The 26,823-nt window shown below is 44.2% G+C and overlaps 3 protein-coding genes across 8 annotated transcripts; 1 reads left to right on the top strand and 2 right to left on the bottom strand.

The window, feature by feature from the left end:
* Window positions 1-382: 382 nt before the first annotated feature.
* On the bottom strand, window positions 383-5,602 carry si:ch73-170d6.2. Of its 2 annotated transcripts, XM_035634122.2 has the most exons (4): window positions 5,488-5,602; window positions 4,156-4,243; window positions 1,394-3,411; window positions 383-1,363 (listed from the first exon to the last, which is right to left on the bottom strand). In XM_035634122.2, exons 3-4 carry the CDS (start codon window positions 3,209-3,211, stop codon window positions 1,214-1,216), a joined length of 1,968 nt encoding a protein of 655 aa, XP_035490015.2. In that variant the 5' UTR covers window positions 3,212-3,411; window positions 4,156-4,243; window positions 5,488-5,602; the 3' UTR covers window positions 383-1,213. The 2 variants fall into 2 exon arrangements, with proteins under 2 accessions (XP_035490015.2, XP_035490014.2); XM_035634121.2 differs by having other exon boundaries at window positions 383-3,411; window positions 5,488-5,601.
* Window positions 5,603-7,454: 1,852 nt separating this feature from the next.
* LOC118310816 lies at window positions 7,455-14,350 on the top strand. Its single transcript, XM_035634123.2, has 3 exons — window positions 7,455-7,600; window positions 8,907-9,019; window positions 9,719-14,350. Exons 2-3 carry the CDS (start codon window positions 8,920-8,922, stop codon window positions 13,429-13,431), a joined length of 3,813 nt encoding a protein of 1,270 aa, XP_035490016.2. The 5' UTR covers window positions 7,455-7,600; window positions 8,907-8,919; the 3' UTR covers window positions 13,432-14,350.
* Window positions 14,351-15,012: 662 nt separating this feature from the next.
* Window positions 15,013-26,368, bottom strand: slc39a6 (solute carrier family 39 member 6). Of its 5 annotated transcripts, none has more exons than XM_047331975.1 (13): window positions 24,839-25,981; window positions 24,389-24,428; window positions 23,991-24,262; window positions 22,969-23,509; window positions 22,108-22,264; window positions 21,714-21,821; window positions 21,403-21,572; window positions 21,080-21,280; window positions 20,747-20,834; window positions 19,860-20,246; window positions 19,517-19,597; window positions 18,949-19,139; window positions 15,013-18,156 (listed from the first exon to the last, which is right to left on the bottom strand). In XM_047331975.1, exons 3-13 carry the CDS (start codon window positions 24,194-24,196, stop codon window positions 18,004-18,006), a joined length of 2,283 nt encoding a protein of 760 aa, XP_047187931.1. In that variant the 5' UTR covers window positions 24,197-24,262; window positions 24,389-24,428; window positions 24,839-25,981; the 3' UTR covers window positions 15,013-18,003. The 5 variants fall into 5 exon arrangements, with proteins under 5 accessions (XP_047187931.1, XP_047187932.1, XP_047187930.1 ...); XM_047331976.1 differs by having other exon boundaries at window positions 24,914-25,981; XM_047331974.1 differs by lacking the exons at window positions 24,389-24,428; window positions 24,839-25,981 and adding an exon at window positions 26,136-26,368.
* Window positions 26,369-26,823: the final 455 nt, after the last annotated feature.

The raw sequence follows: 26,823 nt of genomic DNA, 5'->3' as shown, positions 1-26,823 counted from the left end.
AAAAGGAGGAGGTGAGGAAGAGGAGGAGGAGGAACCAGTTCAGGGTCTTTACACAAAGTCAGACCATTTCCCAGAAACGTTGTTTTTCTGGTGGTGGTGTGGCGACCTCTAGTGGTGACTTTGGTCAATTTTATTATCTCATCGGTTTTCTCTCCCGCCATGACTTCATCTGAAAATGAGCATCAAATTTTGTGGTTGAGTCCATTTTTTTGTATATGAGGTGCAATATTTTCAATGTTTGATTTTGAAGGAATTAACCTAAAATTATTCTGATTAGATTACATTATTTTTGTAATCCAATGGTTTAAATTACTGATCACATTTTGAAGTAATCTGACCCTGTCGGCCTGCAACGTCTCTGAAGACAAAAAAAAACCTTAGCTGAGAAATAAAACTTGGATTTATTAAAAAGTAGTAAATAAATATATAACACATTTTACATCCACTTTACCCAAACATACTAATTTCAGAATACAATCAAAAATAGAAAAAAGAAAGAAAGAAAGAAAGCTTGAATTGAACAGAGTAAATTGTAATTTGTTCAAATGCTTGAATGGTAAAATCCTCCATGTGACTGCAGGGAACAAAATATTATGACATTACTACACCATGGTATCATATTAGCATTAGCTTCATACTGTGACACAGAGCAACACCATCGACAGAACAGCTGACCACGATCTGTGGTTGGGGGATGAGGTTGTTCTCGACTGGTATTGGGCTGCGTTGTTGTGTGGACGGACAAAAACAAGAGACGCAGACGCCCGCGTTCTTCTTCCTGATTGGTTCTAATCGGTCACGATTCGACGCTTCGCTAACACTTCCTCTTTGTTCATAGTTTTCTTTTTCTGTAACCGAGCAACCAACTGCTTCGTGGTCCCACCACATCCTGTGAACGTGAGCGCTCGTGTGATACGTGTCTTCAGGTGGGTTCGGTGTGTGGACGGGGATTTTATCTTCTGACACGGAGCTGAAGAAGTTGCATGGGCGGAGGTCGTTTTAGAGCGTACCAGCTTTAGTCTTCCTGCGCAGAAGCGTCACAGCTGTCTTTGTCCTGGTCGGCATCAGAATCGGTCTCATCTTGGTCGGTTTTAAAATCGATCTCTCCGAGTTCGTTTATATCATAATCAGTCTCGGGCTCGTCCTCTTGATCCTGGTCTTCGTCAGAGTCGTCCTCTTGATCCTAGTCTTCGTCAGAGTCGTCCTCTTGATCCTAGTCTTCGTCAGAGTCGTCCTCTTGATCCTGGTCTTCGTCAGAGTCGTCCTCTTGATCCTGGTCTTCGTCAGAGTCGTCCTCTTGATCCTGGTCTTCGTCAGCGTCGTCCTCTTGATCCTGGTCTTCGTCAGAGTCGTCCTCTTGATCCTGGTCTTCGTCAGCGTCGTCCTCTTGATCCTGGTCTTCGTCAGCGTCGGTGTCATTCTGGTGTTGGTCGGTGCTGTCGAAGTCACTGGCCAGACTCTGGAGGAGAGACTCTCCTCGGTCCACTTTAGCCAAGTACTCGGCCTTTTCTCTCATTCCTGTCAGGTACTGGACTCGTTGCATCCAGCCCGGCTTGGCCTCAGACTTCTCTCCCTCGATGAGCATGTCGATGTACTCGGGAGTGGACAGAGGGTTTGGCTTCAGCGCGATCTCTTTGAGTCTGTTCAGACAAGCGGCAGACTGATTCATCAGCTCCACCACCGCCGCCTGCACCAGATCATATTCAGACCTCAGTCGGTCGATCAGCGCCTGAACAGGTGTCTTAGCGTCTCGGGCTTCAAGGTACTTCTCTTCCAGCTCTTTCACGGTTTTTCTTTCTACGACTTCCCTGTACTCCCACTTGTACTTCTGATTATAATGTACGCTCCAAACACATTTGTTTGGGCACTGAGTACAGCATCCATCTGGTCCTATTGCACAACAGTGTATTTTATCTGCATCATTTGGATAGGCACAATTATCGTGACAGGTGAAATGACACTGCTGACAGTTAGTGAGGTAAATTCCAGAACCAGAAATATCTGTTTGATGAGGTTTTGTGACTTTGACTTCGATCACAAAATCCTTGTTTCTGCTGATCTCTGCCTCGTGCTCTTTCAGTTGCTGAGCCGTCTCTTTTATCTCCTCCAGCTTGGCCAACCCCAGTTTAACCTGCTTCTGCAAGCCCTCCACTGAGACCTCCAGATGCTGCCTTTCTTTGAGGACGTCCTGTGTCATTGACAAGCTTTTGGTTTCTATCACATTCAGAGCAACAAAAAACCTCCTCATGCTTTTTACGCCCATGTTCCAGAACATCTGATCGAAGCCTCCCTCTTCGTCTTCCCCCCCCGTGCTCTCCGCCGCAGACGATTGGTTGTGAGCGAACAGTGCTGAGTTGTTGAACTTGAAGTTGACCGGCAGTCCGTCTTTAGCCTTCGGACACGGGACGCCCGAGGCCATGATGGCCTCGAGAACTGGTGGACGTTGGCCGTCTGCGAATGTCACCAGAACCCTGATGTTTTCTGCCACGTCTTTGCCGAAGATTGAGAGCACTGAATCGAACACGTATTTCTGTGCCGGCGTGAGTCGAGCTAACGCAGCCTGAGCGACGAAACACACGGCGTCGATCTCACTGACTCCAAGCTTGGCGGAGAAGAGATTACGTAGCTGCTCCACGATCCTCTTGTCTCTTACGATGCCTCTTGTGTCTCCGAATCCGGGAGTGTCGACAATCGTGAGCGAGTAGTCAATCTTGAAGCCTTCCTGGTGGTTCAGTTTGTACGCCGTGACTTCAGAGGTCTGGCTTTCAGCTTGGGAGGTGCACTGACCCTCATCAACTAACTTAAATCGATACGGATCCTCCCATTCCACACCTAGAATGTAATTGATCATCCCGTTGATAAGAGTTGATTTGCCGGCACCAGTCGCTCCGAGAACCATGATGGTGCGATTGCGTTTAGCGGACTCTTTCCCAAAACTGAAACGTTTGCACCCGTCTACATTGATTTTTTCCTCTTTCAGGGAAATTGCATAAACAGGGAGAGGCCCCGACTGACGGTCCAGCTGTTTGCTTTGGTTTTTAACGGCCTCTGAGAGCCGCTGAACCTCTGGCTCCTCTGGTACATAGTCATTTACAGGGCTGGAATCTGCAAAATCGTTCCCTGACTGTGTTTCCTCAGGATCAGTTGATTTTGATTTTGAGGAGCCAGATCCAGACAATGACTTCCAAAGTGAGCGAAGTCCAGAGATCATTGTGGTGAAGGCAAGTAATCTGTGACAACGACGTTCAGGTACAGGTCAGTCGGTACCTCAGATTAACCAGAGTCAAATTCTTTATTCGTTTACGCAAACCTGGCCAATCAAGCTGATTCTGATTCTGATTGTGATTCTGACCAGGGGCAGTTCTTCTGCGATCAGACCAACTCATCCATCCACCGATCTCTGGTCTCAATCTGCAAATATTGACATGAAAAACAAAAGATATTGTAATACACACTTTTGTAGCAGCCGTGACGCTGTAACACAGCAGCTGCACTGGTGGTGGATGGTGAAGTCAACTTTGTCAAGTTCATTGTCCAGGTGATTTACAGTTCTCTCAGGAACTAGTCAAGTTTCGAGTCTGTCGTCCAACTCACACGACGAACTGGGACGTTTTTGAAGCAGCGTATTACGACGCATGTGGACGTTTTAAAGACCGCAGACCTCGAGCGGGTGTTATGTACACGGCCACTAGAGGTCAGTGGTGGACCTGGTTGTGCCAAGTGAGTGTATTTAAATGGATTTTCTTATATTCTGTAAAGTGATCGTGGTGATTCTGTGCCATGTCACTCAAACCATCACCATCACCATCACCCCGACCTTTACAAGCTCATCAACCGTGTGTTTAAAGCCCACGATGCTCTGAGGCAAAAAAAGTATTTGTGGCGTACCATCTGTCACCAGCAGAGGCGCTATATTAGGAAACTGTCGTGGCCGTTTTTACGACATAGTTCGTCGTATGAGTTGGAGAAACTTGTAGCAGGTTTGTCAGAGTCGACCAACATCCTCAGATTAACTCAAATTCAACTATTTGAATCTGTTCACTTTAGAGTTTGCATCACCACCTGTTTGTAGCTGCTGCAGCTCAGTAATCACGTACAAATACTCAAGTGTTATATTCAATAACTAGAAGTTGTTGGAAACGTATTACAACAAACCTCTGCTGACTCTTCTCTGTCCCGTCGTCCGGCTCAGGAAGCAGAAGCTGCTGTGATCTCAAATGTTGCTCGTGATTTTAAGTTGTCTCTGAAACACAAAAACAACAACGTGACTTGAAAACTCCCATAGTGTCACTTTCTGGTGTTTTCTTTGAAGTTTTGATCCTTAAGAAGATATATTTGTTTCATTTAGAACCAAAAAACATCTCAGTATGGTTTTATTTCTCTTTTTAAGGAGCTCTGCAAAGAAACAGGTCAACGTTGGCCAGCCTAATTAATAAGTTATGAGCCTCTCTTCTGATTGGTCGACTGTTTTCTGAGTGACGCGCGGCCAGACCAACCACCTCCTCTGTTCACCGTGTGTCTGTTCACTGCTGTTTATATATACACATATACCTATATATGTATATATATACACATATACCTATATATGTATATATATATATATATATATATATATATATACCTATATACCTATATATATATACACCTATATGTATAGATACAAATAGGTACATATATTTATTTAACATTTTAAATGGTCAATGATTGCGTGTGTATGTATGTATACACATATATATGTATATAGGTGTATATATATACATATCTATAAACATATACCTATATAGGTATATATATACTTATATATGTATATATACATATATAGGTATATGTATTTATTTTATCTTTTAAATGGTCAATGATTGTGTGTGTATGTATATGTGATATATATACACACACATATACTGTATATACATATACACACGTATACTTATTTTATTTTTTAAATGGACAAAGATTCAGAAGATGTCATAATAAAACCTTTATGACCAAGAAATGTAACAGAGGTTTGATATTTTATAGTTTAACTCTAAACTTTATTATAAATACATAAAATGTAATATGAAATATAATAGAATATCAATAAAGAGAAAACACAAATACAACCAAATATATAGAACTTGAATTAATGGAATTTTATTTAATGTAAAACAAAAACAAAAACATAAATTAATAAAAGTTTTCAGATCAGCAACATGAACACAGATTCTGATTCTGTCTGTAATAAACCGGTCAGACTCTGCTGTGATGAGTGAGCACCACTTTGAATCAGACCTGCTGCTGAAATCTAAATGAATTATAACAATATAATAATAATAATAATAATAATAATAATAAAAAGAAAAGTAAAAAGCTTAACTAAACCAATTTCTACAAAACTCAAGGTGAGTTCACCACAGACACGTGTACTTATTATTATACTAATAATAAATCATCAGAATCACACAAACACTGAAACAACGAGAACAGAAGCTGAGAATCTTTACTCACCACTCGGTTCGTCTGAGATCAGGAAGGGACGGTGCGTTGCTCTGTGTGCTGCAGCTCCTTTATATGAGGTCTGTGCACACACACACACACACACACACACACACACACACAGAGTGGGTGTGGCTTCAACAGGCAGGGGAGTGGAGAGATGAAACTGTTGCTGTGATATGCAAAAGTTCATGTGTCTAAAACATGTTGAGATTTTTTTTTGAACTCAGATCATAATTGAAAATGTTGAAATGTTTGAACATTTCCAGGAGAACAAGTCTGCAGTTTTCAGGAGGAGGAGGAGGAAGAGGAAGAGGAGGAGGAGGTTGAGGTGAGGTGAGGTGAGGAGGAGGAGGAAGAGGAAGAGGAGGAGGAGGAGGAGGAGGAGGCGGGGGTGAGTTGAGGTGAGGAGGAGGAAGAGGAGGAGGAGGAGGAGGTTGAGGTGAGGTGAGGAGGAGGAAGAGGAGGAGGAGGAGGTGAGGTGAGGTGAGGAGGAGGAAGAGGAGGAGGTGAGGTGAGGAGGAGGAAGAGGAGGAGGAGGAGGTGAGGTGAGGTGAGGAGGAGGAAGAGGAGGAGGTGAGGTGAGGAGGAGGAAGAGGAGGAGGAGGAGGAAGAGGAGGAGGAGGTTGAGGTGAGGTGAGGTGAGGTGAGGAGGAGGAGGAAGAGGAAGAGGAGGAGGAGGAGGAGGAGGAGGCGGGGGTGAGTTGAGGTGAGGAGGAGGAAGAGGAGGAGGAGGAGGAGGAGGAGGTTGAGGTGAGGTGAGGAGGAGGAAGAGGAGGAGGAGGAGGTGAGGTGAGGTGAGGAGGAGGAAGAGGAGGAGGTGAGGTGAGGAGGAGGAAGAGGAGGAGGAGGAGGTGAGGTGAGGTGAGGAGGAGGAAGAGGAGGAGGTGAGGTGAGGAGGAGGAAGAGGAGGAGGAGGAGGAAGAGGAGGAGGAGGTTGAGGTGAGGTGAGGAGGAGGAAGAGGAGGAGGTGAGGAGGAGGAAGAGGAGGAGGAGGAGGAAGAGGAGGAGGAGGTTGAGGTGAGGTGAGGTGAGGAGGAGGAAGAGGAGGAGGAGGAGGAAGAGGAAGAGGAGGAGGAGGTTGAGGTTAGGTGAGGAGGAGGAAGAGGAGGAGGAGGAGGAGGAGGAAGAGGAGGAGGAGGAGGAAGAGGAGGAGGAGGTTGAGGTGAGGTGAGGTGAGGAGGAGGAAGAGGAGGAGGAGGAGGAGGAGGTGAGGGGAGAAGGAGTCAGACCATTTCCCAGAAACGCCATCAGAGAAAAGTGAAAGTGAAAATGTGTTTGTTTTTAACAATGACAAAGCACCGTCTGTATTGAAGAAACGGAAAATTCCGTCCTGCCTCGTTTCCACAGAGACTGATATTCCTCCACCGTCTGGTGGTTATTGATGAAGAAGCTGATGAACGAGATGATGTGATGTATTATAACAGCCTGCACTCGTATCTTGTATCTGTTGTGTACTATGAAGGCAGAAGCACCTCAGGAAACACATGACCCCGCAGTGACTGTCTGTGTAGACAGTTGTACGACTTTATCTGGGGTCAAGTACCACAGATAAAGGTCGTAGGGAGAAGCGCCCATCACGCTTACATACCATTGCATCTCCTGAACTGGGGGACGACCTCTGTACTCAGACACTGTGCTGTTGGAGCAAGAATATATGTTATACATGTTATATATGTTACTACTTGCCTAAAAACCGAATTCAACTTTCTGTGTTCATTTCTAGCAGATTATTCCAACACGTGGACAGACTTTTATGATTTGATGTGGCGCAGCTGTGAGTTATTTCAATAATCTGACGACATTTAATGGATGTTTGCAATCTAAGGAGCACAAAAGTACAAAGTCTGCAGCAAAGATAAGAGCAAAAAGGAAGTTAACAGCTTTACAACAAGAAAAATAGTGAAAGTAACTCTCTCTCACACACACACACACACGGACACACACACACACGCACACACACACTCTCTCTCTCTCTCTCTCTCTGCAGGTCACGTGATTTCTGTGAAACCAGCTTGATTCTCCTCTTTGCTCATGAATAAACACGAGAGGGAGTTTCCTCCTCCAACACGATATAAAGTCTGAAACTTCGTCTTTGCCTCAGAGGATCATATTCACGTCAACTGTAAGTATCTGAATACTCCTTGTTTTTCTGTCTCTATGTTTCTGCACTGTGACCAAAGATAGTGGATTTGTTTTAAAAGATTTAAAAGAGAAAATATGTATATATATACATATGTATATATATATATATATATATATATATATATATATAAAAATCCTGTGCGACTGAATGTGTCATAAATCTTCCTTTAAGCAGGTTTATCAAAAGTACATGAATAAGAATAAATAGAAGCATTTTATTAAAAACAGGAGTTAAAGCAGTTTAGAATTTAAGCTCTTGCTGATTAATGTATACATGTGTGTGTATATATGTGTGTGTGTGTGTGTGTGTGTGTGTATATATATATGTATATATACATATATATGTGTGTCTGTATGTATGTGTATATTTGTGTGTGTGTATATATATATGTATATATATATATATTTGTGTATGTATATATATGCGTATATAAATGCATTTGTGTACATATATATATATATATACATAGATATATTGATACTGTAAATGTTTTACTCCCCAATATCTATCTATATATAATATGAGTATATTTGTGTGTATATATGCGTGAAGGGGTTAAGATTATATACTTAAAGCTGCATGAATCAATGTTGTCATTTAAACATTTGATAAAATAACTGAGGGATCAGCAGCAGGTGCTTCAGTGTCTGTGCTGTAGTTTGACTCTCTGCCCTCAAGGAGGCGCCACAAGTCATTAAAGACCCATGAACACTTTGTGTCCTACAGCCATCCACACTACACTACATTATACTACATTATTTTGAACTGTGCAGTAAATACTGTGGATTGTGCAATCTATATGCTGATTATGGCATTTCATATCTCTTTGTTTCTTTTAATGTATAATGTTTTTAACAGTGGGATATATTGTGTGCAATGTGTTCAATTTATGGATCAACCAGGAGTTACACTCTAATTATGTTGTATTTTGTACAAAATAATGCCGATAGTCTTTCTGTTCTATTTGAATCTATTCTATTCATAACATCATTGCAGGTTGACAGAGTTTTGTTTACATCTTGTTCTGTTGATTCAAATGGTTCGTTGTAAAAACGTAAAGTTTGGGATTCATACATCACCAGGTGGAGGAAGACGTGCCCGTCCAGACCTGATTCCTTGTTATGTCGTCTTTGACATGATTATTTCACACTTTGCAAATTCATCTTTTATATTTTCTTTCGTTTCAAAAAAAAAATCTATTAATCGATACTATGAGTATGAAGGAAAATCAGTTCACCACTAGATAAAGAAACACAGTTTGGACCTGACTGTCTGTTTCCTCTAGTCTCGACCGAGAGATGAATCCTGAAGCCAGCAGAACGATGGAGATGGCAGCGCTCGGCCGGCCGTTCGGCCTCGGGATGCTGTACGACTGCCGCCAAGATTCACTCATCCCTGGTAAGGAATCACATGTATATTCTGAATGTATCATCAATTAAATATTCAGATTGGAAACCTGTGCTAGTAGAATTAGCAAAATCTAAATCTTGGTCTCAGGAGAAGATGCACAGGAATAGTGACGCTCATCAAGAGCAACTACTAGCTTCTAAAGCGCATAATGAAGGAGCAAAATACCAACTTACCTGTGTCCAACCACAACGCCAAATGAAAACTGTTGTTAGCCCAAGTATCTGAAACCGGTATTCTCTGTAATGACCAGCAGAGGGCGACTCCACTGGTTGTTTCTAAAGAAGTCTATGAGAAAATGACTCTGCCTCTCACTCTGGCAGGGCATTCATGAGGACAAAGAAAAGACTTGAGTGTTTCCTTCTGAAATAATTTACAAGCAGATTATTTGAGTATTTCAAATCTAGCATTGATTACATCCAATCAATCCATAAATCAGAAGCACTTTTCATACAAACAATGTAACACAAAATGCTTTACAAATCAAAACTAATAAATGTAATACCCCCAACCCTCAGCCCACAGAGCGAAGCTCTATATATGTTATATTATATGATTCCTGCTTCCAATATAATAAACAGTGCTTCTTAGGAAAAAGCTATTGGACTATAATTGCTTTTATTCTTACTGTCCTGTAATAAAAGACAGTTTGACATTAACTTATCTCTATTTTTAACTCTTTTTTGGCAGGAATGACACTGTGGAACCCTGAGGACCTGGGAAAAGACTTGAGAGAAAGACCAAAACCCAACAGTGAATTTGAGATAGTTGCATCTGAATCAATTGAGGATAAATCTTCAGCGCTAAAGGTTGAAGCTTCTCTGAAAGCAAGTTTCTTGTGTGGACTAATAGAGGTAGAGGGGTCGGCCAAATACCTGAATGATCAAAGGACGTCCAAAAATCAGGTCAGAGTAACACTGAAGTATGAAGCCACCACAAGATTCCAGGAGCTGTCGATGAATCATCTGGGAAGAGGCAACGTGAAGCATCCATATGTATTTGATCAAGGATTAGCAACACATGTAGTCACAGGTATTCTTTACGGAGCACAGGCCTTCTTTGTTTTTGATCGAGAGATGTCAGAAAAGGACGATCGTCAAGACATTGAAGGCAACTTGAAAGTGATGATCAAAAAGATCCCGTGCCTTTCTATAGAGGGTGAAGGTTCCCTGAAGATGGAAGATAAAGACAAGACAAGTGTTGAGAAATTTTCTTGCAAATTCCATGGAGACTTTTCTCTTGAAAAGAATCCTGTGTCCTATCCCGATGCAGTTCAAGTCTATCAAAGCCTGCCGAAATTGCTGGGATCAAATGGGGAAAAAGCTGTGCCAGTGAAAGTCTGGCTGTTGCCATTGACAAGTTTGGATTCTTCTGCTGCTCAGCTTGTTCGTCAGATTAGCGTGAGATTGATTCAGGAAGCGCAGAGTGTCCTGGAGGACTTCAGTGAGCTGGAAATGAGGTGCAACGATGCAATGAGAACAACAACTGCACAGCAGTTCCCACAGATTGGCAAAAAAATTAAAAGTTTTAAAGAAATGTGCTCAGTGTTCAAACTAGAATTCCAACGATCCTTATCGAAGAAACTTCCAACAATACGAGGAGGAGGCGAAGAGGAGGGTGCGCTCGCAGAGATACTGTTGAAGAGACATTCTTCTCCCTTCAACAGCAAAAATCTGAACGAGTGGATGGACTGTAAAGAGAGAGAAATCAGCATTTTAAAATCCTTCACCAACCTGATGAGAAACACAAAGATCGTCCCGTCTCAGAATGGTCTTCATGAGGAAATTCTCAGTGCAGAGCACGTGATGTGTTTTGTTTTCACCTCACTGGGAAGAGCTGAACCGTACCTCTCAGCTTTATCAAACTACTTAAAAGGTACCACCAAACCAGACGACTCTCAAGATCCACTCATCTATGATGTAGAGAAGGAACAGTGGTACCTCTTAAACAAAGTACCTGACACAATGAGGAATAAAGCAAAGCTCTTCAGGGATTTTGCTGAGCTCAACAAGGAGAAGAAGAACATCAAGTTCTTGACAGTGGGTTTGACAAATGAGACACACAAAGGTTCAAGCATCTACCTTTATAAAGACGGCTGCTCTCTCAGTGAGAACTTTGAACCGCCTTCGAGGCCTGAAACTGTGACAGTGAGCGACATGAACCACAACAGCGTGACACTGAAGATAACTCCACCCAGATGTGGAGCAGAGAACATCAGCTCCTACTCTGTTGAGTTCAGTGTCAGCGGAGAGGATGGATGGCAACAAAGAACTGCATCAAAGGCTGATGAAGTCACAGTGAGCGATCTGAGTCTTGACACCGAGTATGTGTTCAGATGCAGAGCTGTCACCTCAGTGGGTGTTGGGCCAGTCAGTGAGATCAGTGGGTCGGTTAAAACTCTGCCCTGCAGCCCTCCTGGGAAACCTCAAGTTGAACCAAACTCAAGTGAGATATCAGTGAGCTGGCAGAGACCCGCTGAGCTCGGACCAGATGTACAGATCCTGAGCTACATCGTGGAGTACGCCCAAACAGACGACGGGGTGAAAGATCGCCAATGGAACCAAACGATGTCGAGAGCTGAGAAGGCAATCGTCTCAGGGCTTCAGTCAGAGACACAGTATGTTGTCAGGGTCACATGTGACTGTGGTGCCGCTGGTAGAAGCAAGGAAAGCATCACTGTTAACGTCTGCACAACCAAACGTGAATTTGCTCGTCTTGCAGAATACCTGAAACATGCTAGCAAGAGTATAAAGTCTGAATTCCCCCAACTTTACAAACTGTGTCTGAAAGAAGAAGATATTGACATAGAGGGATGCCGTAAGTTTACCTTAGGCAAAGAAAGCATGAGGCAGAATCGTACCATCATGCTCCTGGGAGCAACCGGATCAGGAAAGTCCACGCTCATCAATGGAATCATCAACTACATTGTAGGAGTAGAGTGGAAGGACAACTTCAGATTTACGTTAATAGTCGAGGACCAGTCAAGATCTCAAGCGGAAAGCCAGACCTCTGAAGTCACTGTGTACAAACTCAACTACCAAGAGGGGTTTAAAATTCCCTTCTCTCTGACTGTTGTGGACACTCCAGGGTTTGGGGATACAAGAGGAGTAGGAAGAGACAAAGAGATCACAGAACAAATCCGGAAGCTTTTCACCTCAGTTGATGGAGTCAGTGAGATTGATGCAGTGTGTTTTGTGACTCAGGCCTCACTTGCACGACTAACAGCAACACAACGATATGTCTTTGACTCTGTGCTCTCCATTTTTGGCAAAGATGTGGCAGAGAACATTGAGATGCTGGTGACTTTTGCAGATGGCAAGCAGCCACCGGTTCTTGAGGCAATCAACGTCTCCGGAGTGCCATGTCCCAAAAATGACCTGGGCCTTCCAGTTCACTTCAAGTTCAACAACTCAGCACTATTTGCAGACAACAGATGCAACAGTGACAGGGCAAGTGATGAGGATTCGGATGATGATGATGATCACAACTTTGATGAAATGTTTTGGAACATGGGTGCCAAAAGTATGGAGAGGTTCTTCACTGCTTTGCACAAAATGACAACCAAAAGCTTGCAGATGACCCAGGAGGTTCTGAAAGAGCGAAAGCAGCTTGAAACAGCCGTTGAAGGTCTTCAGCCGCAAGTTAGAGCTGGACTAGCAAAACTTGAACAAATTAGGACAACCAAAGAAATGATCAAAGAACATGAAACAGCCATGACTTCAAATGAGAACTTTGAGATTGAGGTGAAAGTTATTAAGGCAGTAAAAAAACAGCTCACAAAGAGCGGAGAGTACATTACCAACTGCCAGAAATGTTCGATAACATGCCATTACCCATGTGGAATAGCAGATGATAATAAAAAAGATGGCTGCACAGCAATGGATAGGGCAGGGATGTGCACCGTCTGTCCTGGAAAGTGCATTTGGAACGTACATTTCAATCAGACGTACAGTTGGGAGTATGTTGAAGTGAAAGAGAAGCAGACACTGAAAGAGATAAAAGATAAGTATGAAAAAGCTACACAAGAAAAGCTGACTATTCAGGGACTGGTCGAGAGGCAAGAGGAAGAGATTGGTCACCTTCAAGAGCTGATCGTGTCCCTCATGGATCAGTCAGCCAACTGTCTAACTCGTCTGCAGGAGATCGCCCTGAGGCCGAACCCTCTGACCACTCCAGATTACATCGACATGATGATCGAAGGAGAGAAGTCAGAGGCCAAAGAGGGTTACCAGGCTCGAATCAAGTCTTTGGAGACAATGAAGGACAAGGCAAACATAATCTCCCAGGTAGCCAAACGAGGCGAACTCAGCAAAACTGAGGAGCAGTTGTCTGAAGACAGACAGGAGAGGAAAGAAAAGATAGGTGTTCTCAAGAAAATTGGAAATTTCTTTGGTTTTAAGTAATGAAGATAAACAATAACACTTGAAGTACAGATACAGTGAGTCATGCTAATAAAAGTTTAACTTTCCCACAATTAAGAAGGTAAATGTTACATGGTAATGATAATATGAGCATTAGTCTTTTTCGCAATTTGCCATCATAACATGATGAATTGTATGGAAACATGCTATGTAACACGCACATACAATTCAGGTTGGCATGTTGATGAAACTGCTCTATCTTAATCTCTTGACGTCAAATAATTACACATTTGTTGTGCTAGATTAAAAATCTAATTAACAAAGTTTGCCGCAACAAATGATGAAGTTGAATGCTAACATTTAAAGTAAAGCTTAGTCATGCTAATATTAAGAGCTTAACACAATTGGCAAGTTAAATGTTATGACGAATTGAATGGAATCAAGCGACAGCTGCTGTGAACATGCTCATGAAGTTGAATAACAACATTCACAGTACAGCTAAGTCATGCTAATATTTGTAGCTAAACATGCTCACAGCAAATACGGTAAATTATTTATGCTAATGCTTATATTAGCGTTATCTTGTAAGCAATAGAATTGTTATCATGACATGATGAATTGTATAGAATCAAGCGACAGCTGCTGTGAACATGCTCCATCTCACTTACGTGCACCTTGTGGTCGCACGAGTCATGAACATGTTGAAACATTTTGAATTTAGTTGTAATTTTGTGTATTTTTAAATGGTCAAGATCCGCACAAGCTGACTTGAATTCTTGAAAACAGTTAATTGCTTTTTTATCCAGTTGTTGGACTCGTCGGTCATTTAATGTTTATTTTGCAGTGGAAACTATGTATTCAAGACTTGCGTACTGTAATTATAATAATTTTAGTTTCATCACACACTTCCTAAACTTACGTCGATGAGATAGTGATGTCATAATAAATGGATTTTGTTGTACATTGTTCTCCACGTCTCCTTTATTACCCTAAACCATCCGTGTACAGTAGGTTGTGTGGTTGTTAAAATAAATGTGATCAAATAAACTGAGACAAGAGGACGACTGACAATTATTCACATCTTCAATGTATTTTAATACTTTGTGTCCCGACCAGTGGTCCAAAACCCAAAGATCTAATTAATTTAAATGTTATATTTTTTATTTACTTATTAATACCAGGAAAAACATCTGATTCCGTTTGAACTTTTCAGTCAACCAATTGATAAAATGACGTAATTAAGGCATATTTAACAAAATACAAGTTTAAGATTCCAGGCCCCAATATTCAAGTTTCAGACTTTTCCTTGAAAATTATTAAAGAAGATTAAAAACCTGTAAATTTTAAAAAAATAATAATCCAGCTGTTCATATGAACTTCATGAAGAGTTTGAAATGTATTCCTCAAACACTTTTCTTTGTAGAATCTGGATCGTCACAAACAGACATGTCTATTTGCTCTTCCACAAAAACACACCGTTTAATAAATAAAAGCCAAATGTGACGTAAATAAACATTGTCGCTTTTTGGCGTTGGCTTCGCAAAACTCGGGATGACTTGGGGAAGATGTCGCCCGTCACCAGTGCAGCACAAATGGAACAAAGCAGAGGTTTCAGGCAGAGAGTTTGTGGGACAGTGAGCACGTTTATTTGAGTTGAGGAATGTCAGCGAGCAGAGTGAGTCCACATACAAATACAAGCTGCCTGAAGTTCACTGCAGTCAGTGACTCCACACAGAAGAACAGAAACACTGGCAGCAAAAGACCAGTTTGGTCAATCGCTTCTTCCTTTGTGGGGGGGGGGGGATGTTCAGAGACAAACAGATTAATAATATAATATAATACATGTGCTCAATGTGATTGAACAGCAGGTCAGTGTTGGTGATCGTGTCTTTTTGATTTAGGCTTTTTTGTATCTATAGAAATTAGTGTATTTTCTTGACAGGTGACTTCATACAGGTGATTTGACTAAACACAGAACATTATGAAGATTGGAGCTGCGTTCACATGGAACTCATGAGGTAATTATCTTTTTTTTTGAAGTATAAAATACAGCCTGTTTGCCATTGAAGAGATTTAACCTGTGAAATCACCTTGAGACGGAGATTCACTCGCTGTTTAATCAATTGTTCACACATTTGCTGTGTTCCACACGTTACTGGGTTGTTCCACCAGAGGGCGCCACAGAACGTCTGGACTCGCATTCTGTAAAATTAAAAAAACAAGCTGGCGACACTGGAGGAGGTCGTCTGCGGTTACGTCAGTGAACGTGATCGCGTCGCCAACGCAGATGAACTGCGAGACCTTGAACTTCGCTTCTGAAATGAAAAAATAAATAAAAACAATATTTTTTTTCTTATGCCTGTTCCTTCTGCTCTTCTTTAGCAGATCCCTTCATCATTAACACTTTACATTTTGTTCCACACAAACAAGGAAGAATAATTTCCTCCTCCTTACACATTATCCCAACATTTTTGTTAAGTTTTCCTCCGACGCTACGACTCCCTACATATACTTTAATATTATGCATGTATGATAAATGTATAATATCCTCGACCTCGACATCAGAGCAGCCTCTTGAAACGAAACAAACAAAACCAGAAAAAAGTTTGTGGTGACCAAGAAACAAAATGGAACCGGTGAAACTGAACAGGAGTAAAATGGTAACAGAGATTTTCCAACTTTAAACTGAAGACGATCGGCGATGAGCTGCTACGTCAACTGTAACAACAACATTAAAAAAATATACATTTTTAAAAAAGTACTCACAACCGGCCGAGCCCCTTTGTGTTTCTTTTGTTCCGACGCCACACGAAACGTGTCAAAGGTCATGGCACTTCACTTGCTTTTGTTTTACGAACATCTGCAGAGACGGATCCAGAGATTTCGTCCTGCAAACTAAAAATCTGACTGTTTGGTTTTCATCAGATTCTTCTTCACTTTCTGTTTGTTTGTGACCCGTTGGTTTAAAGTGTCAGACCAGCACCAACCCTCTGCGAACATCGGATGGGTCCAAATCTTCTTCTTTTTTTTGTAACACTCATTCCAACACACTCATGTCATTTAAAAGAAGAAAAAAAACAAAAACACGATGAACCAACTCTTAAAGTTTGACGGTAACAGTGAGAGTTGTTCATTAACTCATAACGTTTTTCCTTCATCAGGTTGAACTCAGCTTCATTTAATGGGCGTATCCCCGACTGTTCCATACGACACCACATGTAACATGTAACGTGATAACGTGTAACGTGATATTCCTCCCGACGCGTCGGCCTGATGCGATTTTTTCAGACTAAATGATAAATTAACTAAAGTGGCTTCTTGTTCTCCTCACTGGCCTCAGACTGTTAGGGTCCGTCCCATTTCACCCACTTGTCCCTACCCCTATGATTTGCACATTCCTGCGCAGGGTAGGCAGTCCCTTTTTTTGGAGATCAAGGGGTAGATGGTTTCTTCAGGTGGAGTGGAAGAACGGAGGGGTAGAGACATAGGGTAGGGACATGGAGTAGGGACATGTAGTAGGGACATGTAGTAGGGAAATGGAGTAGGGGCATGAGTAGGACATGGAGTAGGGACATGGAGTAGGGACATGGAGTAGGGAAATGGAGTAGGGGCATGAGTAGGACATGGAGTAGGGACATGGAGTAGGGACATGGAGTAGGGACATGGAGTAGGGGCATGTAGTAGGGGCATGGAGTAGGGACATGGAGTAGGGACATGGGGTAGGGACATGGAGTAGGGACATGGAGTAGGGACATGGAGTAGGGAATGGGACGGAACCTTTATCTGCTCAGGACGTCAGACGGTTTGTACGGCAACAACAACATCCTCCTGGAAACCATCAGCACCCACCATAGACTGTAAATAAAAAAGATGGACGACATGACTCCTCCCCCTGGTGTCTGTCTGAAGTACAGGTTTAGCGTCAGAAGAACAAGATGATGGCGGCGCCTGTGTCTGAGATATTTTAGCTTCGTGTATTCACAATGCAATGTGGGGGAAGTGGAGACGCGTCGTCATCTTTATGTTGAGTCATTCTTACAAACTGAAAAGTGATCAGTCGTCACAACCTTCATCGCTTCACTGATGAGGTTGCATTTCACAGGTTATTTAACGATTGTGGTTCAGATTTTGTTTCCAGGGGGACGGTTGTTACCCGGCACAGATCAGTGACGGCACTTTGTGTGTCTACAGGAATATTGGCACATCAGACTAAAATAATAAAGAGAAAATCCGATGCAATGGCCTCTTTTGGGTTTAGTTTTGGATTTGTGGTCAAAGTGCAAACTATTAGCGACTGATCAAATGAGCGCTGTGGCGTATGAGGGACTTTAGTTTCCGTTCGGGGTCACGAGAAACTGCTGCCTGCTTTGAAATCACAGACCCAAGGAAATGACAAAAATAAAAACCAACTCAGTTATTCATTTTACAACTTCAACAGGATACGACAGCTCTGACTTCAGGTCAGAGCAGAGAGGGAGGGGTCCACGTGGCGCCTGTTCCTACACCAAACGGCAAAAATCTGTCCTGACTGCGCTCGCCTGGTCTGTAACAACAAAACTAAAAATACTACACTACGCTCGTGACGGAGACACGTGTTGGAATACGGCCTGGACCTCAGTATCCCAGGTCCAGCTGGATTTTGTGTTCAAAGATGGCTATCAGCAGCATAATGCAGAAGCCCAGCAGGATGCCGGCGTTCTGGAGCAGGAAGAAGCCGCAGTGGCTAAAGCCGTGGTCCCCGGCGTCATTGTGCAACATCTCCGGCACCTGGAAGGACAAAGACGACGTTCAACAACAACAAAAACAACAATGATAACAACAAACTCTATAAAACCAGAAGTCTTCTGACACATTTCTAAAAAAGTGAACCTAATCCATCTTTTACAGAGCGCAGTGCCAAACGTGGCCACAAGAGGTCAACCTCGGGCCACCTGGAGCTTAGTGGTGTTATTTTTCACCGCAGCAGCTGACTGCGACGACTCACCTCCACCTGCCACGTTTGTCTTTTGTAGATGCGTCATGTTTTACTGTGTGTGTGTGTGTGTGTGTGTGTGTGTGTGTGTGTGTGTGTGTGTGTGTGTGTTTGAGAGAGAGAGAGAGAGAGAGAAGAGGACATCTGGTCCTGACGGCTGAACATTAGCTGAAGACCTGTTGAGTCGACAGAACAGACGCTGCTGACTGCACGATAACAACCACAGAGACACTGTTGACTTTTCCATCCGTGTGTGATGAAGTATTTTCATTCATCAAAATCTGTAAATTCAGCAGGAAGTTTCTCATTCGTAGTATTTTTCAGATATTGTGAAAAATATTATCATATATATGTAGTGTGAAAAATCATGTTTATCATTTAATCATGTTTTTCAGCAGGTGTGTGTGTGTGTGTGTGTGTGTGTGTGTGTTTGTGTGTGTGTTGATAAAAAAGCAGCTGGTTAATATTAAACTATGTTCCTCCTCCCGCCTCTTCTCTGTTCGTTCAGACGACAGATCAGCGCCAGATAAGCTTGTGATTGGCTGTGGGGCGTCTGCGGTGCGTTCAGGTGCAGGGCGTCCACTCACCATGTCCACCAGCGCCACGTACATGAACAGTCCCGCCGTGAGCGCGAATATCCACATGGAGATGTTCTCCGCGTAGTGTCCGATCAAGATGCCCGTCACCATGCCCAGGTACGCCATCATGGCCGACAGCACGTTGTAGAGGATGGCCTGACGCACCGTCATGCCGGCTTTCAGCAGCACTGCAAAGTCACCTGGGAGAAAATCATACCTTGTCTGCTAGAACAACGCCAAACATCCAAATATGACTGAGGAAAATACGAGCTAAGCTTTTTTTACCGAGCTTTTATAAAAACACTGACACATAAATAAATGAAAATAAATAACACGATTACTACATCATCAGTTTTAATCACAGACTGTGAATAAAGATGGACGACGTGACGGCTCCTCTAAAGTGAAGCTAAATCATCACGATCGCCCCCTGGTGTCTCAAGCCCCGCCCCCTCCATGTTAGCAGATGGGACATGTAGATGTTTCTGTCACCAGCACAAGATGGCGGCTCCTGAATCTGAGATATTTTAGCTTTGTGTTTAATACAACAGGAGGAAGAAGAGGTCGGGGGTCTTACCTAACTCGTGAGGCAGCTCGTGACAGAAAACAGCCACAGACGTACTGAGCCCGCTGGACAGACCCTCGGTGAACGCAGCCCCTGCACAAACAAAACCAACCGTCAGCACCACCATTACTACGACGGTCTCTTTTTTCTAAGAGATAGAAATAAAAGAAAACAGAACTAACGCTGGTGTTGTTTTCACCTCTGGAGACGGAACTCTGCGAGAAAAGTGATGAAGTTTGATGCTGAAGTCACAACGTTTCTGATAAACTGGTGAGTAAACAACTGCTAATGCTAACATCGGCTGCGCTACGATGAACGTCCCTGATGTCCTGCCCCGACGGTAACTCCGACTCACCGATGGCCAGGCCGTCGCTGAAGTTGTGCAGTCCGTCTCCCATGATGACCATCCAGGCGAGCGTGGCCACGCCGGCCTGCTGGAAGTGTTGCTCCGAGTACGAGTGCGAGTGGCTGTGCGGGTGGTGGTTCTGCGAGTGGTGGTGGTGCAGGATGTGGTGGTAGTCGTGGTGGTGGTGGTGCATGCTGTCGGCCTGGCCCACCGTGTCGTGGAAGTGGGAGTGGCATTTGTTCTCGCAGTCCTCGTCCGTGTAGGCCGCCGCCGCGTCGTCCGACGAGCCCCGGACGGACACCTGCGGCGCCAACATCACCTGCTCCTCCTCCGCCACGCTGCCGGCCTGCAGGCTCGAGTGGTCGCCGAGCATACCGGCACCGTTGGTCTCCACGTCTGGAAATAGACAAACCTAATTATCACCAACTCTCACCACGTTTGAGTCTGACAAAGATGATTTGTGGAACGACAGTTTTGTTCGTTATGGATTCTTTCTTGACACATGTTCCATGTTCCTTCCTCCAAGTTTGCTGGAAATCTGTTCAGTGGTTTTTGCATAATCCCTACTCCCCTCCAGCTTTGGCTCAGGGAGTGGAGACGGTCGTCCACTGACCAGAAGGTCGGGGGTTTGATACCCGCTTACCCCAGCCAACACACGGAAGTCTCCTGGGCAACACTCTTTGAAATTGCCTCCGACGGCGGTAAAACAGCAGCTGTATGAATGTGTGTTTGAATGGTTGATCTATATAAATACAGTTCAATTAGCATTGAACAAGTCAACAAACGGACACTGGTGAAAACAGAACCTCACAACAATATAAATACTGAGTTGTGTAAGTGTAAAACTAAACCCGACTCTCTGGTTTCCCCTCGGAAACAAATGTTTGGCGTCTCACCTTCGGGCGGCTTCAGGTCGCTGTCTCCCAGCGCCGGCTGCTTCTCTGGGTCGGCCTTGTGGTTCTGATCCCACTTCTTCTTCTGGACCTGTTTGGACGGCAGAACACACGGTTCACCGACAGACACGTCACCGCGCACAGCTTCTCACACCTCAGGTGAGTTCACAGGATCTAGAGGAATCACTTCGACCTCAACTAAGAGCTCAACGACAACCGAGACGAGTTCTAGATTTGAGTATGAATAATCGTCTATGGAAACAGACGCCACATGAACTAAACTAACTTCTTATTTCACACCCCCGAACATCTTGAGGAGACAGATGAAGCTCTTACCTTCTGCTTCTTGTTCTTGTCCTTGTACATTTTCCCCAGCGTCAGGAAGTGTTCTATCAGAAACATGAAGTAGACTCCGCTCAGAGCCGTCAGGCCCTTCCACACGCCGTCCAGGTTCTCGCCCGGCTCGTCGTGGAGGTGGTGATGTGCCTCCACATTCGTCCCGGGATCCTCGTGGTGGTGATGGTGGCCCCCCTGAGACTGAAGCACACGGCGGGATGAGGTCAAGACACCGAACAGCTCTTCAACCCAAAACAAACAGTCACTTTGCGAAGAACAGACGAGACGTGCGACCGGACCTCCAGCGCCGCACTGCGACTCACGTGGGGGATGAGGTGGAGGAAGGCGTCGCCGCTCAGCGTGCCGACGGCCAGCGCCACCAGGAAGCTGAGAAGGAACTTGAAGAAAACTCTGTTCATGAGCGGGATGAGGACGACGCCGAGGAGCGACAGCAGGCTGATGATCGTGATGGAGATGAAGCCGCCGGCCCACGCTGCAACGCACACACGTCCAACACACTCGCGTCAGTGTGACGACGGGGCCTCACAAGCAACATTCTCATAAAAACATTGTGTGAAATTCGAAAGGTTTGAAAAAGTCTAATGTCCGATTTCGTGATTTATTTCCATGTCACCTGTTGCGATGTTCTTGTCACTTTCTCCACCGTTGCGCTCGCTGTGGTCGTGGTACGAGTGGTTGTGGTCTCCATGGTGACCGTGAGCATGACTGTGAAGTTTATGGTCTATAGGAAAAACAAAAAACGTATGAGCATTACTCATTAATACTAAACAGACGTATCAGTAACTGATATATTTATTTTACTGAATCGACAATGAGGAAAATAATGAACTTAAAACAATGTTTATTTTCTTGATTTAAGTTCTATATATTTGTATTTTATTTATATTTATGGATATTCCTCATGAACTGTAACATTTCAAACCTCGATTACATTTCTTTGTCATTGGGGTTTGATGACACCATCAATTTTCTTTTCTTAAAGGAGACACATTCTCAATAAATCGAACCTCTCTCCCCTTGGTCGGCGGCGTCTCCGTGAGCGAGGCACGCTCCAAAGTCGATCTGGTTGAGGAGGGCGGGGCAGAGGTAGCGGAAGTCGCCCAGGGTCACAGCCACCTCCTGAGACATCCCGTGTGAGGAGAGGATGCTGGAGGCGTTCAGGCACTGGAGATAAAAAAACACAAACATCGCAACTCAGCGAGGAGCTGGTGAAGGAATTCGTACCTACGTGAGAAATTCATTTGAGCTCTGTTGGCTGTTCCCTGTTCAGTCTAACAACGTGTGATGTCGCCACCACGGCCGTCGGACCACGATGCCTCTTGGGACACTGGAGGTTTGCTGGACACGTCCACCAGAACAATGTGGTTTATTCAGTCCCAATGCAACGAGGACAAAGGGGAAAGTAGACCGGTCACCATATTTACGTTATTGTACGAGACATGAGCGTGAACTTGAAGTGACCTCGGTCGGACCTGGGTAACGAAATCCGGTGCCGGTCAGGAGCCGGTTCCTACAAGAGGCCGGTTCCTACACGAGGCCGGTTCCTACTGGACGGAATCACAACACAGATTCCGATAACCAAGGTTCGTTGTGGTTTAGAAAACACTTCTCTCAGCAGCGACACAAAATCGTGCAGAAGAAGAGCAGTGACTCGCACGTGCAACGACCAACCGGCTGATACTGATGATGATGATGATGATGATGATGATTGGAATGACAATATTATTTTATCGCAATCATTTCTGGGTCAATATAACGTCCGGCAAAAAGTAGCTATGGTGACAGGCCCTCTTCTCCAGAGGTGAAACACCTGAAACCTCCCGGTTCCACCTGCTGACGTACACGATGGTTAGAAGCTGACGTCGTACCTCTACACTCTCCAGGCTGCTGCCGTTCACACGGTCGTGGATGTGATCATGGATGTGATCATCGTCATCCCGGCTGGCAGCGGCGGCGGCTCGTGTCTGGTTGTCAGCGACCGGCCTGGCGGCGGCAGCACCGGTGGTTCCTTCCCCTGCAGCACCGGACTGTCCCGGGCTGCTGCCTTGTTTAACCACCAGTTGAGCGCTGTACACGGCCGTGGGGCCGACCTCCTGAGCCGCCGGGGTCTTCTTGTCGTACAGGTTGTGATGACTATCCGGGTTCTCAGTTTTCTTGCCGTCTCGATTTTCGACGCTCTTGGGGAACTTTCCGGGCCGAGAGGGTTCGGCGTGGACATGCTTCTGGTGGTGCGAGTTGTTGTTGTCAGGGAGATGGTCGTCGTGGTGGTGATGGTGGTGATGATGGTGGTGGTGACGATGGCCAAGTTGCTCGTGATGCTGCACCATGACCGTCCTGATGCGATCCAGCCCCACGCTCTGCAGGAGGCGTTTCAACCCGTCCAGAGAGATGGTGCCATTTTCTCCATATCTGTCGAGTTTAATGAAACATCGCGATTAACGTCCATCAACAACAACAACCGTCCATCCTTTAAAGAAAGTGATACAAAATCAGGTCGAACCTGAAAGAGTGACTTATTATCCAGGCTTTAAAAATCAATGAGCAGCCAGCGACTTCCGTTTGTCTGCAGGAATTTATGTAACAACTATCTCAGCAGAAGTATTAATTACAGGAGCTCAACATATTGAGGAGATTTCTGGTTCCTTTCACAGATCAACAGGTGGTCAGTGCAAGGTGTCTCTGCGGGTGTATTTATCTCTCTCAGAACAATGTGGTCATCAAACAGACAGAATGTCTGTCTCCATGGTAACGCTCGGTCTCTGTCTCCGTACATTTAGGACAAAGGATCAACTTTACAACCACACTCAACATTCTGAGAGTCGGGACACAAGCGAGCAGGTTTTGTCGTCCGATCGGTTTCATGTCGCCCTGGTTGACGACAGCAGCTCACCTGTTGAACAAGGCCTCCAGGTGTCTCTTCTGGCTCTGCTCCGCCCTCTGCACGTCGACCACGGCCGACGCCAAACGCACCAGGCCGCTCGTCCCCGTGGCGGACGGGCTGCAGTCCGAGGCGGCCGAGAAGTCGCCGCTCGACAAACTGGCTGCGAGGAGAAGGATCACGGCCAGGGCGGCTCCGCTCTTCTCCTCACTCGTCATCTTCGCCCGGGAAAACCAGGATTTTATTCTTTCTTTTTTACAAACAGCGACGGGAAATGACGCCACCTAAGGTAGAATATAACAATTGATTAGTTCATCGGCAACTCATGTGGTGATCACTTCATTGGTTTAGCCTTTTAAAAAAAAATCAAAGATGTCAAACATTTGCAGTATTAATAAACATGATCTTACAGTTTCAAGGTTCGTTCTTCGTTTACAGGCTGAGTGGCCCCTGGTTATACAATGAGATTAATATTACTAAATATTGGAAGCAGCATTTATATTTATAGATATATAACACAAAACTTTGTTGAAATACCATAATAATAATATTTTCTGGTTTCTCTGCTCCTCTGTGACCGTGGACTGAATATCTTTGGTGTGTGGACAAAACAAAACATCATCTTGAGGATTTGAGGGAAACACAATTGACATTTTCTACCATTTTAAGACTAAAACAACTAAATCGATAAATGGAGAGAATAATGGACAGATGAATTGATGAAGAGAATAATCGTTGGTTGCAGCCCTGAAGGTGACCAGACAGACATGGACAGGACATTGATAAAGTCCAGAGAGACGTGACTGCATCAGAGCACATTGTAAAAATGAAATTATATTATATTATTATTATTATATTACCGATATGGATAATCTCATAGAAATGGTGAGTATCGCCGGTTGCGTTGGAGCAGATGTTTAAAGAAGCGTTCTCACTTCTCATCCGCTGCTGGATCACCAGAAGTTCCACCTTTACACAGTGTCCCTGAAGTAACCTTATTCCAGGGAATTATGGCTTTTACACATGATGACAGAAGAATGTGTCGAGGGATTATGGTTCAGTCCTGATACAGATGAGACCAGACATCACCTCTTCCCTCCACAGACGGATCAAAGCGTTATCATCCACAGTTATTGTTCATGAGTTGGAAGGATGAAATAAAAGAAGCAAAGCCGAAGTTGAGCTGAAGTGAAGAGCAGCTGCTGAACAATATGTCCAGTGACTTTAACATGTTGCTCGTGCTCCAGTGAGACAATACATGTTGAATTGTAAGATTTCTCAATGGAGTCTGGTGGTGTCACAGAGCTAGTTTAACACAGGAAACAGCTCATCTTCCTTATTCCGGAGAATTATGTCTTTTACACACGATGACTGTGAATGTGTCACCGGATTATGGTTCAGTCCGGAGACAGATCGGACCACACATCACTTCACTGAACAGTTTAACTAGTGATGATCCAGTGTTGTTTTTAAACTGGATTACTGAAGGTTGTCATAGAAACGTCTTCTCGTGAAGCCGAAGTGAAACCGAGGTGATGAGCAGCCTCTCAACAACACGTCGGGTTATTTTGAAATGTTGCTCGTGCTCCAGTGAGAGAATACATGTTAAATTGTTCGATTTCTCAATGGAGTCTGGTGGTGTCACATAGCTAGCTTAACACGAGACAGCTCGTCTTTCGTGTAGTGACAGTGAAAAGTATATTCACGTCGTTTAATATCCAGAGATCAGTTATATGATAATGATGCTGACGAGGCTCTTCGCTTCGTAGCGGTGGATTAGCATGTTAGCTTCCCTGCTAGCCGCGGGTGAGTGGTTCAATGTCTCGCGGTGGTCGGACAGATGGCATCTGCCGGGCCCGGGCCTCCTCCTCCTCCTCCTGCCGCCGCCGGGGCTAGGCCCGAGGGTGACGGGGACACCGACGCATACAACCCGCATCTAAAAGCTCCGGCGTCCCGCGCCACGAGCGGCCGCGTGTCTCCCTCTCTCCGGAGGTAAACAGAACCACGTTGGGTCTGTGCGCTCCGCACCAGCCCGGTGCCGTGTGCACAAAGACGGCAAACCCGGAAACTGAAGCCGCCGCCGCCAGCGCCACCGCTCCGTGTCTCCGTGTCGCCGCCCGGTCACAAAACAAACGAATGAGCTGAATGAGGACTTACAGGGAACCGGGCTGCCGCTGCTGGTGCTGGTGCTGCTGCTGGTGCTGCTGGTGCTGCTGCTGGTGCTGCTGCTGGTGCTGCTGCTGCGGTCGGTCCTCTCCGGTCGACACGTGAGAGCTCCGCTGTGACTTCAGCACGCTCCGATGGATGTGAAGCGGGGCGCCTTCAGGGACTGTCGGAAATCTGTCTGACGAGGGAGACAGAGGGGGAGAGCAGACCAGAGGCGGACCGATCTGAGCACATGGGGGAAAATGCCTATATATATATATATCTATATATATAGATATCTATCTATATCTATATATAGATATATATATATATATATATATATTTTAGATTATTCCACTATTGTATTAACGGTTAATATATTATAATTTGATATAATATGTAATGAAAATAAAATATTATAAACGACGTTTACACGGTCCTTTTTTATACTTATTTTATGCCGTAAAATGTTTCATTGCCATGTCCACACTTTTTTTTTCTTAATTTATCTTTACTCACCTGTGTACCTGTATGTATGTATGTAATATATGTATGTATATATTATATATATAATATATATATACATATATTACATATATTATCATATATTATTTACATATATGTATATATATATATACATATATGTAAATAACTAGTTCACTGCTATTATATGTACATTGTTATTTTTATTTTGTTCTTC

Source organism: Scophthalmus maximus, chromosome 5 (assembly GCF_022379125.1).
Source record: "Scophthalmus maximus strain ysfricsl-2021 chromosome 5, ASM2237912v1, whole genome shotgun sequence".
Lineage (NCBI taxonomy): Eukaryota > Metazoa > Chordata > Actinopteri > Pleuronectiformes > Scophthalmidae > Scophthalmus > Scophthalmus maximus.
The sequence above is the reverse complement of the archived record's forward strand: the minus strand, read 5'-3'. Positions and strand labels throughout refer to the sequence as shown.

Coding starts and splice junctions, on each gene's coding strand:
- si:ch73-170d6.2 (XM_035634121.2), bottom strand. CDS start 3,211: ATGATCTCTGGACTTCGCTCACTTTGGAAGTCATTGTCTGGATCTGGC.
- LOC118310816 (XM_035634123.2), top strand. CDS start 8,920: ATGAATCCTGAAGCCAGCAGAACGATGGAGATGGCAGCGCTCGGCCGG. Junction 9,020..9,718: donor CCAAGATTCACTCATCCCTG/GTAAGGAATCAC, acceptor CTTTTTTGGCAG/GAATGACACTGTGGAACCCT.
- slc39a6 (XM_047331973.1), bottom strand. Junction 22,265..22,968: donor GCAGCCTGGAGAGTGTAGAG/GTACGACGTCAG, acceptor TTTTATCTCCAG/TGCCTGAACGCCTCCAGCAT. Junction 20,247..20,746: donor CGACCTGAAGCCGCCCGAAG/GTGAGACGCCAA, acceptor GTCTATTTCCAG/ACGTGGAGACCAACGGTGCC.